This window comes from Aegilops tauschii, chromosome 6 (assembly GCF_002575655.3).
Source record: "Aegilops tauschii subsp. strangulata cultivar AL8/78 chromosome 6, Aet v6.0, whole genome shotgun sequence".
NCBI lineage: Eukaryota > Viridiplantae > Streptophyta > Magnoliopsida > Poales > Poaceae > Aegilops > Aegilops tauschii.
This window is the reverse complement of record NC_053040.3, coordinates 330,923,101-330,938,688: the sequence shown is the minus strand read 5'-3', so window position 1 is coordinate 330,938,688 and position 15,588 is coordinate 330,923,101. Positions and strand designations below refer to the sequence as shown.

General features: G+C 42.1%; 1 protein-coding gene across 1 annotated transcript; it reads left to right on the top strand.

Moving 5' to 3' along the window:
- Positions 1–9,187: 9,187 nt before the first annotated feature.
- On the top strand, positions 9,188–13,661 carry LOC109781277 (replication protein A 32 kDa subunit B). Its single transcript, XM_020291839.4, has 10 exons — positions 9,188–9,627; positions 9,713–9,823; positions 10,948–11,045; positions 11,137–11,178; positions 11,265–11,342; positions 12,269–12,347; positions 12,459–12,530; positions 12,610–12,695; positions 13,075–13,143; positions 13,213–13,661. The coding sequence occupies exons 1-10, from the start codon at positions 9,493–9,495 to the stop codon at positions 13,295–13,297; spliced, it is 855 nt and encodes a 284-aa protein (XP_020147428.1). The 5' UTR covers positions 9,188–9,492; the 3' UTR covers positions 13,298–13,661.
- Positions 13,662–15,588: the final 1,927 nt, after the last annotated feature.

The following is a 15,588-nucleotide window of genomic DNA, read 5'->3' as shown; positions in this document are numbered from 1 at the left end:
GACATAGCACTATATGTGGAATAGAATGGTGGTTGTGGAGAAGACAAAAAAAGGAGAAGATAGTCTCACATCAACTAGGTGTATCAACGGGCTATGGAGATGCCCATCAATAGATATCAATGTGAGTGAGTAGGGATTGCTATGCAACGGATGCACTAGAGCTATAAGTATATGAAAGCTCAACAAAAGAAACTAAGTGGGTGTGCATCCAACTCGCTTGCTCACGAAGACCTAGGGCATTTTGAGGAAGCCTATCATTGGAATATACAAGCCAAGTTCTATAATGAAAAATTCCCACTAGTATATGAAAGTGATAAAATGAGAGACTCTCTATCATGAAGATCATGGTGCTACTTTGAAGCACAAGTGTGGTAAAAGGATAGTAACATTGTCCCTTCTCTCTTTTTCTCTCATAATTTTTTTTATTTTATTTGGGCCTTTTCTCTCCTTTTTTTTGGCCTTTTTTCGTCTGGAGTCTCATCCCGACTTGTGGGGGAATCATAGTCTCCATCATCCTTTCCTCACTTGGGACAATGCTCTAAAAATGATGATCATCACACTTTTATTTACTTACAACTTCAGCAATTACAACTCAATACTTAGAATATGACTCTATGTGAATGCCTCCGGCGGTGTACCGGGATATGCAATGAATCAAGAGTGACATGTATGAAGGAATTATGAACGGTGGCTTTGCCACAAATACGATGTCAACTACATGATCATGCAAAGCAATATGACAATGATGGAGCGTGTCATAGTAAACGGAACGGTGGTAAGTTGCATGGCAATATATCTCGGAATGGCTATGGAAATGCCATGATAGGTAGGTATGGTGGATGTTTTGAGGAAGGTTTATGGTGGGTGTATGATACCGGCGAAAAGTGCGCGGTATTAGAGAGGCTATCAATGGTGGAAGGAAGAAAGTGTGTATAATCCATGGACTCAACATTAGTCATAAAGAACTCATATACTTATTGCAAAAATCTACAAGTTATCAAAGCAAAGTATTACGCGCATGCTCCTAGGGGGATAGATTGGTAGGAAAAGACCATCGCTCGTCCCCGACCGCCATTCATAAGGAAGACAATCAATAAATAAATTATGCTCCGACTTCATCACATAACGGTTCACCATACGTGCATGCTACGGGAATCACAAACTTTAACACAAGTATCTCTCAAATTCACAACTACTCAACTAGCATGACTCTAATATCACCATCTTTATATCTCAAAACAATTATCAAGCATCAAACTTTTCTTAGTATTCAACACACTCATAAGAAAGTTTTTACAAATCTTGAATACCAAGCATATTAGGATTATTTAAGCAAATTACCATGATATTTAAGACTCTCAAAATAATCTAAGTGAAGCATGAGAGATCAATAGTTTCTATAAAACAAATCCACCATCGTGCTCAAAAGATATAAGTGAAGTACTAGAGCAAAAACTATATAACTCAAAAGATATAAGTGAAGCACATAGAGTATTCTAATAATTTCCGAATCATGTGTGTCTCTCTCAAAAGGTGTGTACAGCAAGGATGATTGTGGTAAACTAAAAACAAAGACTCAAATCATACAAGACGCTCCAAGCAAAACACATATCATGTGGTGAATAAAAATATAGCTCCAAGTAAAGTTACCGATGGAAGTGGACGAAAGAGGGGATGCCTTCCGGGGCATCCCCAAGCTTTGGCTTTTTGGTGTCCTTAGATTATCTTGGGGGTGCCATGGGCATCCCCAAGCTTAGGCTCTTTCCACTCCTTGTTCCATAATCCATCAAATCTTTCACCCAAAACTTGAAAACTTCACAACACAAAACTTAACAGAAAATCTCGTGAGCTCCGTTAGCGAAAGAAAACAAAAGACCACTTCAAGGTACTGTAGTGAACTCATTATTTATTTATACTGGTGTTAAACCTACTGTATTCCAACTTCTATATGGTTTATAAACTATTTTACTAGCCATAGATTCATCAAAATAAGCAAACAACACACGGAAAACAGAATCTGTCAAAAACATAACAGTCTGTAGTAATCTGTAACTAACGCAAACTTATGGAACTCCAAAAAATCAGCCAAAATAGTAAGACATAGAAAATTTGTTTATTGATCAGCAGCAATTATAATCAATATTTGATCATGTTCTGGTGATTTTTAACAATTATTCCCGTGAACAGAAAGTTTCTGGAATTTTCTGCAAGATCAAATAACTATCATCCAAGAAGATCCTATAGGTTTAACTTGGCATAAACACTAATTAAAACATAAAAACACATCTAACCAGAGGCTAGATCAAATATTTATTCCTAAACAGAAGCAAAAATCAAAAAACTAAAAATAAAATTGGGTTGCCTCCCAACAAGCGCTATCGTTTAAGGCCCCTAGCTAGGCATAAAAGCAAGGATAGATCTAGGTATTGCCATCTTTGGTGGGCAATCCATACGTGGCTCTCATGATAGATTCATATGGTAATTTTATTTTCTTCCTAGGGAAGTGTTCCATGCCTTTCTTTAACGGAAATTAGAATCTAATATTCCCTTCCTTCATATCAATAATTGCACCAATCGTTCTAAGGAAAGGTCTACCAAGAATAATAAGACATGAAGGATCGCAAGCTATATCAAGAACATAAAATCTACGGGCACATAATTCCTATTTGCAACAATAAGAACATCATTAATTCTTCCCATAGGTTTCTTAATAGTGGAATCCGCAAGGTGCAAGTTTAGAGAGCAATCATCAAAATCACGGAAACCTAGCAAATCACATAAAGTCTTTGGAATCGTGGAAACACTAGCACCCAAATCACACAAAGCATAGCATTCATGATCTTTAATCTTAATTTTAATAGTAGGTTCCCACTCATCATAGAGTTTTCTAGGGATAGAAACTTCCAACTCAAGCTTTTCTTCATAAGATTGCATCAAAGCATCAACGATATGTTTGGTAAAAGCTTTATTTTGACTATAAGCATGAGGAGAATTTAGCACGGATTGCAACAAGGAAATACAATCTATCAAAGAGAAATTATCATAATTAAATTCCTTGAAATCCAAAATAGTGGGTTCATTAACATCTAGAGTTTTGATCTCTTCAATCCCACTTTTATCAATTTTAGCATCAAGATCTAAAAACTTCGAATTTTTGGAACGCCTTCTAGGTAAAGGTGGATCATATTCAGTCCCATCATTATCAAGATTCATATTGCAAAACAAAGATTTAATAGGGGACACATCAATAACTTTTAGATCTTCATCTTTATTTTCATAGAAATTTGAAGAACACGCTTTCATAAAGCAATCTTTCTTAGCACACATCCTAGCGGTTCTTTCTTTGCACTATAAATGGAAATTCTCATGGCTTTGAGAGACTCATTGATATCATGCTTAGGAGGAATAGATCTAAGTTTTAAAGAGTCAACATCAAGAGAAATTCTATCAACGTTCCTAGCCAATTCATCAACTTTAAGCAATTTCTCTTCAAGCAAAGCATTAAAATTCTTTTGCGAATTCATAAACTCTTTAACACTAGTCTCAAATTCAGAGGGCATCTTATTAAAATTTCCATAAGAATAGTTGTAGTAATTACCATAATTATTAGAGGAATTGCTAGGATAAGGCCTAGGATTAAAGTTTCCTCTATACGCGTTGTTACCAAAATTATTCCTACCAACAAAATTCACATCCATAGATTCATTATTATTCTCAATCAAAGTAGACAAAGGCATATCATAGGATCAGAAGAAACACTCTTACTAGCAAATAATTTCATAAGTTCATCCATCTTTCCACTCAAAACATTAATTTCTTCTATCGCATGCACTTTTTTATTAGTAGATCTTTCAGTGTGCCATTGAGAATAATTAACCATGATATTATCTAGGAGTTTAGTAGCTTCTCCTGAAGTGATTTCCATAAAAGTGCCTCCCGCGGCCGAATCTAAAAGATTTCTAGAAGCAAAATTCAATACGGCATAAATTTTTTGTATAATCATCCACAAATTCAAACCATGAGTAGGGAAATTACGTATCATTAATTTCATCCTCTCCCAAGCTTGTGCAACATGTTCATGATCAAGTTGCTTAAAATTCATAATGTCGTTTCTAAGAGAGATGATCTTAGCGGGAGGAAAATACTTAGAGATAAAAGCATCTTTGTACTTATTCCAAGAATCAATACTATTTTTAGGCAAAGACGAAAACCAAGCTTTAGCACGATCTCTAAGCGAAAAAGGAAATAGCTTCAATTTAACAATATCATTGTCCACATCTTTCTTATTTTGTATACCACACAAATCAACGAAGCTATTTAGATGAGTAGCGACATCTTCACTAGGAAGGCCGGCGAATTGATCTTTCATGACAAGATTCAACAAGGCAACATTGATTTCACAAGATTCAGTATCGGTAAGAGGAGCAATCGGAGTGCTAAGGAAATCATTATTGTTGGTATTGGTAAAGTCACATAATTTGGTATTATCTTGAGCCATCATGACAAACAAGCAATCCAACACACGAGCAAACAAAAAGCAAGCGAAAAAGAGGCGAACGAAAAAGAGAGGGCGAATAAAACGGCAAGGGTGAAGTGGGGGAGAGGAAAACGAGAGGCAAATGCCAAATAATGTAATGCGGGAGATAAGGGTTTGTGATGGGTACTTGGTATGTTGACTTTTGCGTAGACCTCCCCGGCAACGGCGCCAGAAATGTCTTGTTGTCGGGAGTCCAAATCTTGACTTGACCTTGCGTAAGCCTCCCCGGCAACGGCGCCAGAAATCCTTCTTGCTACCTCTTAAGCACTGCGTTGGTTTTCCCTTGAAGAGGAAAGGGTGATGCAGCAAAGTAGCGTAAGTATTTCCCTCAGTTTTGAGAACCAAGGTATCAATCTAGTAGGAGGCTACGCGCGAGTCCCTCGCACCTACACAAAACAAATAAATCCTCGCAACCAATGCGATAAGGGGTTGTCAATCCCTACACGGTCACTTACGAGAGTGAGATCTGATAGATATGATAGGATAATATTTTTGGTATTTTTATGATAAAGATGCAAAGTAAAGAAAGTAAAATAAAAACGGCGCAAGAAATAGCTAAGTGTTGGAAGATTAATATGATGGAAAATAGACCCGGGGGCCATAGGTTTCACTAGTGGCTTCTCTCAAGAGCATAAGTATTTTACGGTGGGTGAACAAATTACTGTTGAGCAGTTGACAGAATTGAGCATAGTTATGAGAATATCTAGGTATGATCATGTATATAGGCATCACGTCCGAGACAAGTAGACCGACTCCTGCCTGCATCTACTACTATTACTCCACACATCGACCGCTATCCAACATGCATCTAGAGTATTAAGTTCATACGAACAGAGTAACGCTTTAAGCAAGATGACATGATATAGAGGGATAAACTCATGCAATATGATATAAACCCCATCTTGTTATCCTCGATGGCAACAATACAATACGTGCCTTGCTACCCCTAGTGTCACTGGGAAAGGACACCACAAGATTGAACCCAAAGCTAAGCCCTTCTCCCGTTGCAAGAAAGATCAATCTAGTAGGCCAAACCAAACTGATAATTCGAAGAGACTTGCAAAGATAACCAATCATACATAAAAGAATTCAGAAGATTCAAATATTGTTCATAGATAAACTTGATCATAAACCCACAATTCATCGGTCTCAACAAACACACTGCAAAAGAATTACATCGAATAGATCTCCACAAAAGAGGGGGAGAACATTGTATGAGATCCAAAAAGAGAGAAGAAGCCATCTAGCTAATAACTATGGACCCGAAGGTCTGAGGTAAACTACTCACACTTCATCGGAGAGGCTATGGTGTTGATGTAGAAGCCCTCCGTGATCGATGCCCCCTCTAGCGGAGCTCCGGAACAGGCCCCAAGATGGGATCTCGTGGGTACAGAAGGTTGCGGCGGTGGAATTAGGTTTTTGGCTCCGTTTGATATTCTTTTTCTGCGAAACTCTGAAATAGGCAAAAAACAGCAATTCTGGGCTGGGCCTCCGGTTAATAGGTTAGTCCCAAAAATAATATAAAAGTGAATAATAAAGCCCAATAATGTCCAAAACAGAAGATAATATAGCATGGAGCAATCAAAAAGTATAGATACGTTGGAGACGTATCACCGACCCGGACCAGACGGTTGCCGCCACTCCGGTCTCCGGAGGATCTGATCCCGCCTCTCGACGTTCTTCTCTCCTCTGGTCCTTCCCGCTCCCTCTCCACCCCGGTCGTGGGTGAGTTCTTGACCGGATGCCTAGATCCCGTTTGTTATATTGCAGCTCTGCCTATGTAGTGTTGTTTTTGAATTTCTAAAAAATATTGTTAGGCTGTTAGCAGAAGTGCAGAACATCGGCAGGCTGTGTTTTGTTAGTAATTTTTGTTTTGTGAACAAAAAAGAGCTCCAGAGGACTAGGGATGTGCCATTTTTTGTTCTAGTCTTGCTGTCTTGCTGACATTATGTTCTAAATATAGAACTGGAGATGAAGAGGAATGGTGACATCAAGTATTTTTCCGGAATTATGAGGCAAAATCAAGAAAGGTTGCAGCCGAAGAGCAACCTGAACCTGATATTGATCCACCTTCAGTCCATTTGGATGCAAAGATTGACATTGATGTTGATCCACCTCCAGTCCATTCCGATGCAGAGATTTACATTGATATTGATCCACCTCCAGTCCATTCCGATGTAGAGATTGACATTGATATTGATGATGAAGCGCCACGGCAACCATCAGCCCAACATCCACATGCAAGGTCATATAATATTCAAAGGCTTCCACCTGATCCAGGGGAAAGGATTCCTATTTCGGAGTACAATGTTGATGATCAAGATGAAGTTCGGAGACGGTACATTGCAAAGAATGCAGTCCAACCATATGGACACAACTTTGAAGTCAAGAAAATGTATGGTAAAAATCGACACTTCAACTTTGTTTGGTTTGAGAACTATAAATGGCTAGAATATAGTGTCAAATATGAGGCTGCATTTTGCTTTGTGTGTTATTTGTTCAAAGGCAAATCGAATGGGGGGCCTAAGGGTGATGCCTTTGTTAAAGGTGGTTGGAAAAATTGGTATAGGCCTGATGCATTAGACAAACATGAGGGGGGTGTTAACAACATTCACAACAAAGCTCAAGAGATGTACAATTTATTCGCGCACCCCAACCATCAATTGATAACATTATGGTGAGGGTGTCTAAAGATGATTTACGTATGTACAAGGCTAGGCTAACTTATTCACTTAGATGCTTGAGGTTTCTTTTGAACCAAGGATTGGCATTTCGTGGACATGATGAGAGTGAAGAATCGAGCAATAGAGGGAACTTTCTTGAACTTCTTAAATGGCTTTCGGGAAATGATGAAGAAGTTAATAAACTTGTTTTGAACAATGCTCCTCGGAATTGCACCTTGACCAGTCCAAAGATACAAAATCAAATAATTGAATGTTGTGCAGCGCAAACAACTAAAAGAATTATTGAAGATATTGGTGATGACCACTACGCAATCCTAGTTGATGAGTCCAGTGATGCATCTCATAAAGAACAACTTGCTCTCTGCATACGATTTGTGGTTCTTTGATCATGTTTCTCACTTGCTCAATATTGTTGGAGTTTCTTGTAAGCGACATGACATGCTTCGAGATGTTAGAGCTCAAAAGGTGTTGGAAGCACTTGAAATGGGTGAGATTGAAAGTGGAAGTGGGCTAAATCAAGAGATGGGATTAGCTAGACCCGGCGACACTCGTTGGGGTTCTCATTTTAAAACCATTATGCACATTGTTAGCATGTATTCCACAATCCTTGAAGCACTTGATGCTATTGGAAAAGATCCTTCACAAAAAGGTGAGTGGACAAGAATACGTGGAGTTGCTCAAGCCTTTGATGCTTGTTATTCTTGGCTATACAAATGAGTTGTCCAAATCTTTGCAAAAGAGAGATCAAGATATTGTTAATGCAATGACACTTGTTAGTTTGTCAAATAGTAGAATGCAACACATGAGGTCTCATGGTTGGGAAGAATTTCTTGCAAAGCTAACCTTATTTTGCAACAAACATGACATTCAAGTTCCTTTGTGGGAGGATATTTATGAGCCTAATCGAAGATCACGCCGGTATTATGAAGTACCAACAAATGATGATCGTTATAGAAGAGAAATATATCTTGGTATCATTGATCAAACCATTCAAGAGCTTGACAATCGGTTTGTGATGAGGTTAATACGGAGTTGCTTATTTGCATGTCGGCTTTGAATCCCCTCAATTCATTTGCTTCTTATGATGCATTCAAGGTAATGAGACTTACCGAATTCTATCCCATGGACATATCAAGCACATTTATGATAAGACTAGAATTTCAACTTGCTAATTTTATTGATGATATGAGACAAGATAATAGGTTTTGAAATGCAAGTAATATTGATGAGCTCTCTATTATGCTTGTTGCAACAAAGAAGCATGTTCTTTATGATTTGGTCTACTTACTCATCAAATTGATATTGATTTTACCAGTGGCAACGACGAGTGTTGAAAGAGTATTTTCAGCAATGAATCTAGTGAAAGGTAAGTTGAGGACTAGTATGAGTGATGATCGCTTGAATGATTGCTTGGTGACATTTATTGAACGAGATGTGTTCATGAAAGTAAGTGAAGATGACATAGTTGATGCTTTCATGGCAATGCAAAAACGTAGAGTTACCTAGTGATGTAATTTTCTACTTGTGCTTCTTTCATGTAAGACTATTCGTATTGTAATTGAGCACATTTGAGATACATTTTATGAACTAAATTGTTTTTTTTTTCGAACCGGGCTTTCCCCTTTCCATTACTTTCATGACGGAAATACATTGTCTTGTGAACTAAATTGTTGTGAACTAAATTGGTCTGAGATTTGAATTAAGCTATTCATGTTGTTATTCTGTCCTATTTTGTCTGACACTTGGATTAGGTGGAATTTTTTTTAAGTGTGCACATCCTTCATTTTAGCCACTGCAGTTTCACATAGGGGCGCCCTGATGTCTGATCCGCGTGGGAGATGCCCTCGGCTCGCCTGACCCTGCGCAAACAGGCCACGCGCCGTTTGAGAGCTCTCCTGCTGCGCCGCGCACCCGTCCGTGAGCGCACGAGTCACGATAACCCCCGAGCCGCACCGCTCCCGCGCACGCATCCAAACCAATCAAAGGCGCGGCGCGGGGCACGGCTGCATTTTTTTCACTCCTGACTTGACTCGACGCTGCGCCGCACCGCCACCCGGCGACCTGCACCTGCCGACCCATTGGGCCGCGCGCCGCACTGCCATAGCAGCGCACGCGGACACCCAAGGTTTCGTACCGGAGAAGACCCCCCTCCCTCCCCTCCCCACAAAACAAAACGACCGCCCCTCCCCCCTTCTCCCGCCCTCGCCCCTCTCCCTCTCCCATCCCCTCCTTCCCCGGCAAGACTAGGGTTTTCAGCCACCGGGCCTCACCATGTACAACGGAGGCGACCACTACGACGGGAACGGCGGCGGCGCCGCCAACGCCAACAGCCTCTTCAGCGGCGGCGGGTTCATGCCCTCGCAGACCACCAACACCCCGGAGGGCAGCGGCGGCGGCATCACCAAGGTACGTCTTCCTAGTACCCCCGCCCAATCTCCCCTTGTTTTGTTTCCGGCCCCCAAATCTGATGATGCCATCCCCTTCCGCTCAGACTCGCGGCGCGCAGACGCTGCTCCCGCTCACCGTCAAGCAGATTATGGACGCGTCCCAGACCAACGACGACAAGTCCAGTTTCGTTGTCAATGGCACCGAGGTGTCCACGGTACGAATCCTGCCTCTTGGCCGGGTGCTTTTTATTTTTTTGAACACCTCTTCACCCGGTGCTTAATGACATTGTAAAGAATCGATTCTCCTTTTGGGGGAAAATAATCGTTTCTTTTGTTTGAGCACTGATTCGACTTGTTTTGTATGCTTGCTGTGAAAGGTTTCACATTGTAGTTGGCAGAGCGGATTATAGTCGGACCAACACCTTCCTGGGAAAAAAAGAACCTTCCTCCGGACTGAAACATGTCTGTTCTTAAATTATTATTACTCCCTCCAATCCATATTTGTACTCGGAGAGAGTACTATATAAGAGGAAACGAATCTCCTCTCGTAATTTTATTTAGCCAAGCGGATTTGAAATTTGAACATATAACACTGGCCAGGTGTATTGGTTCAACTATGCAATAGGGAAAGAAACAGTGCCTTGGTTAGCGTCCATATTGCATTTGCTGAAGTTTTGTAATTTCTGTTCCTCTCCTAACCACACCCACCATCTGTACTGGGGGCCTAAATGGCCTACACCAATGGGACTGCTTGCTACCAGCGTTCGCAGAGTCATGAGTTGATGTCCGTTTGATGGAAGGGATGCCGGAGGATCATGTGGCCTCCCTTCCCCTTGTCACATACTCCCTCCGTTCACTATTATAATATGTTTTCGGTATTTCAAGATGGACTACATACTCAATGTAATGAGTGAACAAACACACTAAACCGTGTCTACATACATCTAATTTAGAAAAAAAGTTAGAACATCTTATAATAGTAAACGGAGGGAGTACTTCCTAAGCATACACATGGCTAGTGAGCCACTGAGGCATCCCGGTTAACCATACACATGTCCCAAATTGCTAGTAATATACTCCCGATTCAGCCATTTAATCAGGTTGGGGCTGGCTGCAGTGCAAGTGCAAGTATTGTGCAGTCATGTACTGACGTGAAGGTATTCCGAACCTTGTGGTTTTGTGAAATGGACGCAGTTTAGAGGGCCCAATGGCAACTGGCCTTTGGCTGTCTGTGTAGTGTGGTTTTGAAATGGTTTTTCTTTGAACACTTTGCTTCCTATCGAGATCGACAGAGATCAGCTCTTTGTTTATCTAATTGTTTTATTGCCCTGGATTGCAGGTTAGGCTTGTAGGACGCATGATGAATAAGGCAGAGCGGATCACAGATGTACGATTCATTCTTGATGATGGTACAGGCAGGATAGAAGTGAATCGCTGGTGAGATGTTATGTATTGCTTTGGTTTGTCTACAGTCGACCAAATTCTGGAGTGTCACCCATATACGCTGTCCTTTATTTTATTTTTCCAGGGCAAATGAGACATCGGACAATACAGAAATGGGTTTAGTCAAGTAAGGACTAAAACTAATTGTCATATGATGGGAAATTGGTTTCCCATGCAATAAACTTTACATCTTCGTCTTCTTTTGTTTACAAGGGATGGTGACTATGTTATTGTCAATGGTGGTCTGAAAGGTTTTCAAGGGAAGCGTCACATTGTTGCTTATTCCGTGCGGTGAGCACTCTGATCCTCCTTGTATGATATTAGAATGTGAGCTTTCAATAATTTATTTTGTTAGTTAGGCTGTGGTTGGCATTGTGATGAATTATAAAAATGTTGTTTGTCCAACAGTTTTTGCCTCTTTTATTGTTGGGTAACCACCCTTTCCCTGCCTTTATGGATACATTTTTCCACTGCAGATTATTAAATAGTGAATGTAAGTTAACTGAGAAACTCGTATTGCTAAGTCGATTGAGAAACTCATATTTCTAAGTCACAACCACAACCCTTAATCCTTTATCCAATGGACACATTTTAGAAGTATGCAATGCCAGTTGCACACTTCTACGCATGAAGTTCCACAAGAACTTCTGTGCGACTCTAGGTCTCACGATGTGCAATTTGATCAGCTTATAAATAATATTTTACGGGTCACCTTACAAATAGCCAAACTGTATGAAGTTCAGTGTTGCGCAGTTCAGCTGCTGCAAACTGAGCCTTAGTATTTTAGTGAAGTTTGCTGTATAAAGATTTGTTCTCTATTGAATCATGTCACTATAAAGGTGATTTGTATTTGTGCAGCTTTTCCATGCGCAGAAGTAGTAGAACAATTTAAATGGCTGGTGTTAGGGACAACAGTTCCTCTGTTACGAATCATAAATATCTAAATGTTGTAGTACACATGCACACGTATGTGATTACCGTACTTCTGAGTTCTGACCAACATACTGATATGGTGCTGTTAATATTGTTGTAGTGTCGACTGTTTCTCATCCAAATGCGTTGATATATAAGACTGAAAGTGTTTTGCTGTATGATGCGTGTAAAAGCAGTTAAGATTTTCTGTGGTGGAATGTTGTCTAACCTATGAGAATATTTTCTATACCCATTTGACATTGGTCAGCTACATTTTAATCCTATTTTATATGAATTCTTCTCAGGCTTGTAACCAACTACAATGATATAACACATCACTTTCTGTACTGCATTTATGTGCATTTGGATCTTGCCAAGGCTAAGGTACCGTCATCCAAGCCTTTCTTTCTAGTAGGATTTTATTTTGTACAAACTTAACAGTATCTATGATTTCTGAAGATGCTTTCATTTCTTTGGATCTCTTATTGTTGGTAGAAATCTGCGACGCAGCCCCAAGTAACTGCTAATGCATCAACATGGAACCAAGCTCCACCCCCTAATAATCAGGTAGTTTGAGGAAGTATATCATCATTTTACTAGAATCCACTGAATTGCTGTCGAACATTTTTTTCTCCTCCTTACTCAGGCCCCAACACTATCTGCATCTGGGAATGCTGGTGGGCAAGAGTTAACTGATATGGTCATGAATGTTTTTCATGACCCAGTGCTTGTGTAAGTTAACTGTGTTGCAGTGTCATGTTATGTTAGCGCTTGTGTGTTCCTTTTCATATACCATCCGTTCCTAAATATAAGTCCTTTTAGAGATTCTAATATAGTCTACATACGAAGCAAAATGAACGAATCTACACTCTAAAATACGTCTATATTCATCCGTATGTAGTCCATATTGAAATCTCTAAACAGACTTATATTTAGGAACGGAGGAAGTAATTTGTACCACCTGTGTCCCCTCTGGCCCTCCCCTTCCAGGCCTCCATGGTCATGCTGATGGGAAATAGTATAAGCTTTTCTGCTGTATATGTGCCTCAATATTGTTAGGTATTCTCTCATTTATAGAATGGAGAACGCTGACTGCATTGTGTTCCTGCAGAAACCTGGAGCATGGAGTTAGTATCGCACAGGTTGCAAGCCGTCTTAACATATCAGATGCACTTGCCAGGTATCACCCTTTACCCCGGCCCCTTTGAAATACATTTGACTTTCTAATAATCCTGATTTTTTTTCACAGGTCGACTGTTGCACATCTTATTGATCTTGGCAACCTCTATCCAACTATTGATGACAACCATTACAAGTCTACACTGAATGGTTGATATGGCTGTGTCCACGCATGCAAGAGTTAGGCTCCCCTGGAGCTATCGAAATAATATAAGCACTCTTGGAAGAGTTGTTTTTGCAGAGTGGCTTGCTGGTCCTCTAGACAGTCGCAAGGAGAGCAACTTAACGGCTAGGTTAAGTTGCATATCTAAGTACTTGCGCCTTATATGTAATGGTCTAATGGACATGAGTAGGTTAGATCTCTAGGTGCTTTGTTTGTGTTTGCTACTGCAGTACCTCCAGAACATCCATGCCTGCGTGACCTGCAATTAGTTTGCGACTTGTTTCTGGTTATGACTCTGCCCTGCATATTGTTTCTTTATTCAGTTAAAAAATGTATATCATGCATCTGATTCCAAATGTGCCCATCAAAAGGATGCAATATCAAAAAAGGAGAGAAGGTTTCTGGCACCAGAAAATGTTCTGCTGTAACAGATTATGTAAAACTGCTGCCAAAAATACGATTGGGGGAGGCAGGGAAGCGGAGCTTGGCGGGGATGGCGACGGGGAAGTTCAGGGACAGTGGCAGGAGCAGGAGCTCACGATGGTGTCGGGGAAGTTCAGTGATAGTGGCAGGAGCAGGAGCTCAGGGATGGCCAGGAGGTACTCGGGGATCAGGGATGGCGACGAGGTACTGTAACGCTCAGGACGCGGCTATATCTTCCACGTGTCGGTGCACGACTTAGAGGCATAACCGCATGGTAGGTTTTGTCGCAAGAAGGGTCATTTTCACACAATCCCATGTAATGAACGAGAATGGGATAAAGAAAGTTGGCTTACAATCGCCACTTCACACAAAACATAAATAAATTCATACATCATCCAAAATACACACATAGACCGACTACGGTCAAATCCAAATGAAAAGAAGATAACCCCAAATGCTAGATCCCCGATCGTCCCAACTGGGCTCCACTACTAATCATCAGGAAACGAAACATAGTAACGACCAAGTTCCTCGTCGAACTCCCACTTGAGCTCGGTTGCGTCACCTGCACTGGTATCGTCGGCACCTGCAACTATTTTGGTAGATTCTGTGAGTCGCGAGGACTCAGCAATCTCACACCCGCGAGATCAAGACTATTTAAGCTTATAGGAAAAGATGGGGTAATGAGGTGGAGCTGCAGCAAGCACTAAGCATATGGTGGCTAACATACGCAAATGAGAGCGAGAAGAGAAGCAACGCAATGGTCGCGAAGCTAGAGGTGATCAAGAAGTGATCCTGAAACTGCCTACGTTCATACATAACCCAAACCGTGTTCACTTCCCGGACTCCGCCGAAAAGAGACCATCACGGCTACACACACGATTGATGTATTTTAATTTAAGTCAAGTGTCAAGTTCTCTACAACCGGACATTAACAAATTCCCATCTGCCTCATAACCGCGGGCACGGCTTTCGAAAGATAATCCCTGCAGGGGTGTCCCAACTTAGCCCATTATAAGCTCTCACGGTCAACGAAGGATATTCCTTCTCCCGGGAAGACCCGATCAGTCTCGGAATCCCGGTTTACAAGACATTTCGACAATGGTAAAACAAGACCAGCAAAGCCGCCCGAATGTGCCGACAAGTCCCGATAGGAGCTGCACATATCTCGTTCTCAGGGCACACCGGATGAGCAGTCCGTACAACTAAAACCAGGCCTCAAGTTTCCCCGAGGTGGCGCTGCAAAGGGCTCTAGTTTGGACCAGCACTCAGAGGAGCACTAGCCCGGGGGGGGGGGGGGGGGGGGTTAAAGAAGATGACCCTCGGGCTCGCGAAAACCCAAGGGAAAAAGGCTTAGGTAGGCAAATGTAAAACCAAGGATAAGGGCGCCACCCCCCCCCCCCCGGCCGCCTCGGGCCTCTCTCCCACTCACCCCGCTCACCTCTCGGCCCCTGCGCCTCCCTCTTCCCCCCCAGATCCGCGCCGCTCTCTTCTTCCCCACGCCCGACGCGCTCGCCGCCGTTCCCGTCGTTCGCACGGCCACCGTGCCACAATCGCCACCTCGCCGTGTCATACGCCGTCGCCGCCCTCGACTACACCACCTCCGCCTCTCCGTTGAAGCTCGGAGCCACTGCAACGGCCTCCCCGAGCTCGTCTTCAACTTCGGACGCCGGCGACCCCCTTCTTCCCCGGCGCCGACCTGCTGCTCCTAAGCTCTCACCGGCCTCCGTGTGCCGCGCGGTGAGCCTCTTCCCCCCTCCTCCCCTGTCCTTTCTCTCTCGCGCGCCCCCTAGCTTCTTCCCCGCGCGCGCCCGAACGCCGCGCCGCGGAGCTCGCCGCCGGCGGGTCTCCGGTGATCTT

Excerpts from the sequence above, each read along its gene's own strand:
- LOC109781277 (XM_020291839.4), top strand. The coding sequence starts at position 9,493 with ATGTACAACGGAGGCGACCACTACGACGGGAACGGCGGCGGCGCCGCC. Across the intron at positions 11,343-12,268 it reads ATTGTTGCTTATTCCGTGCG|GCTTGTAACCAACTACAATG; the intron begins GTGAGCACTCTG and ends AATTCTTCTCAG. Across the intron at positions 12,348-12,458 it reads TGGATCTTGCCAAGGCTAAG|AAATCTGCGACGCAGCCCCA; the intron begins GTACCGTCATCC and ends TATTGTTGGTAG.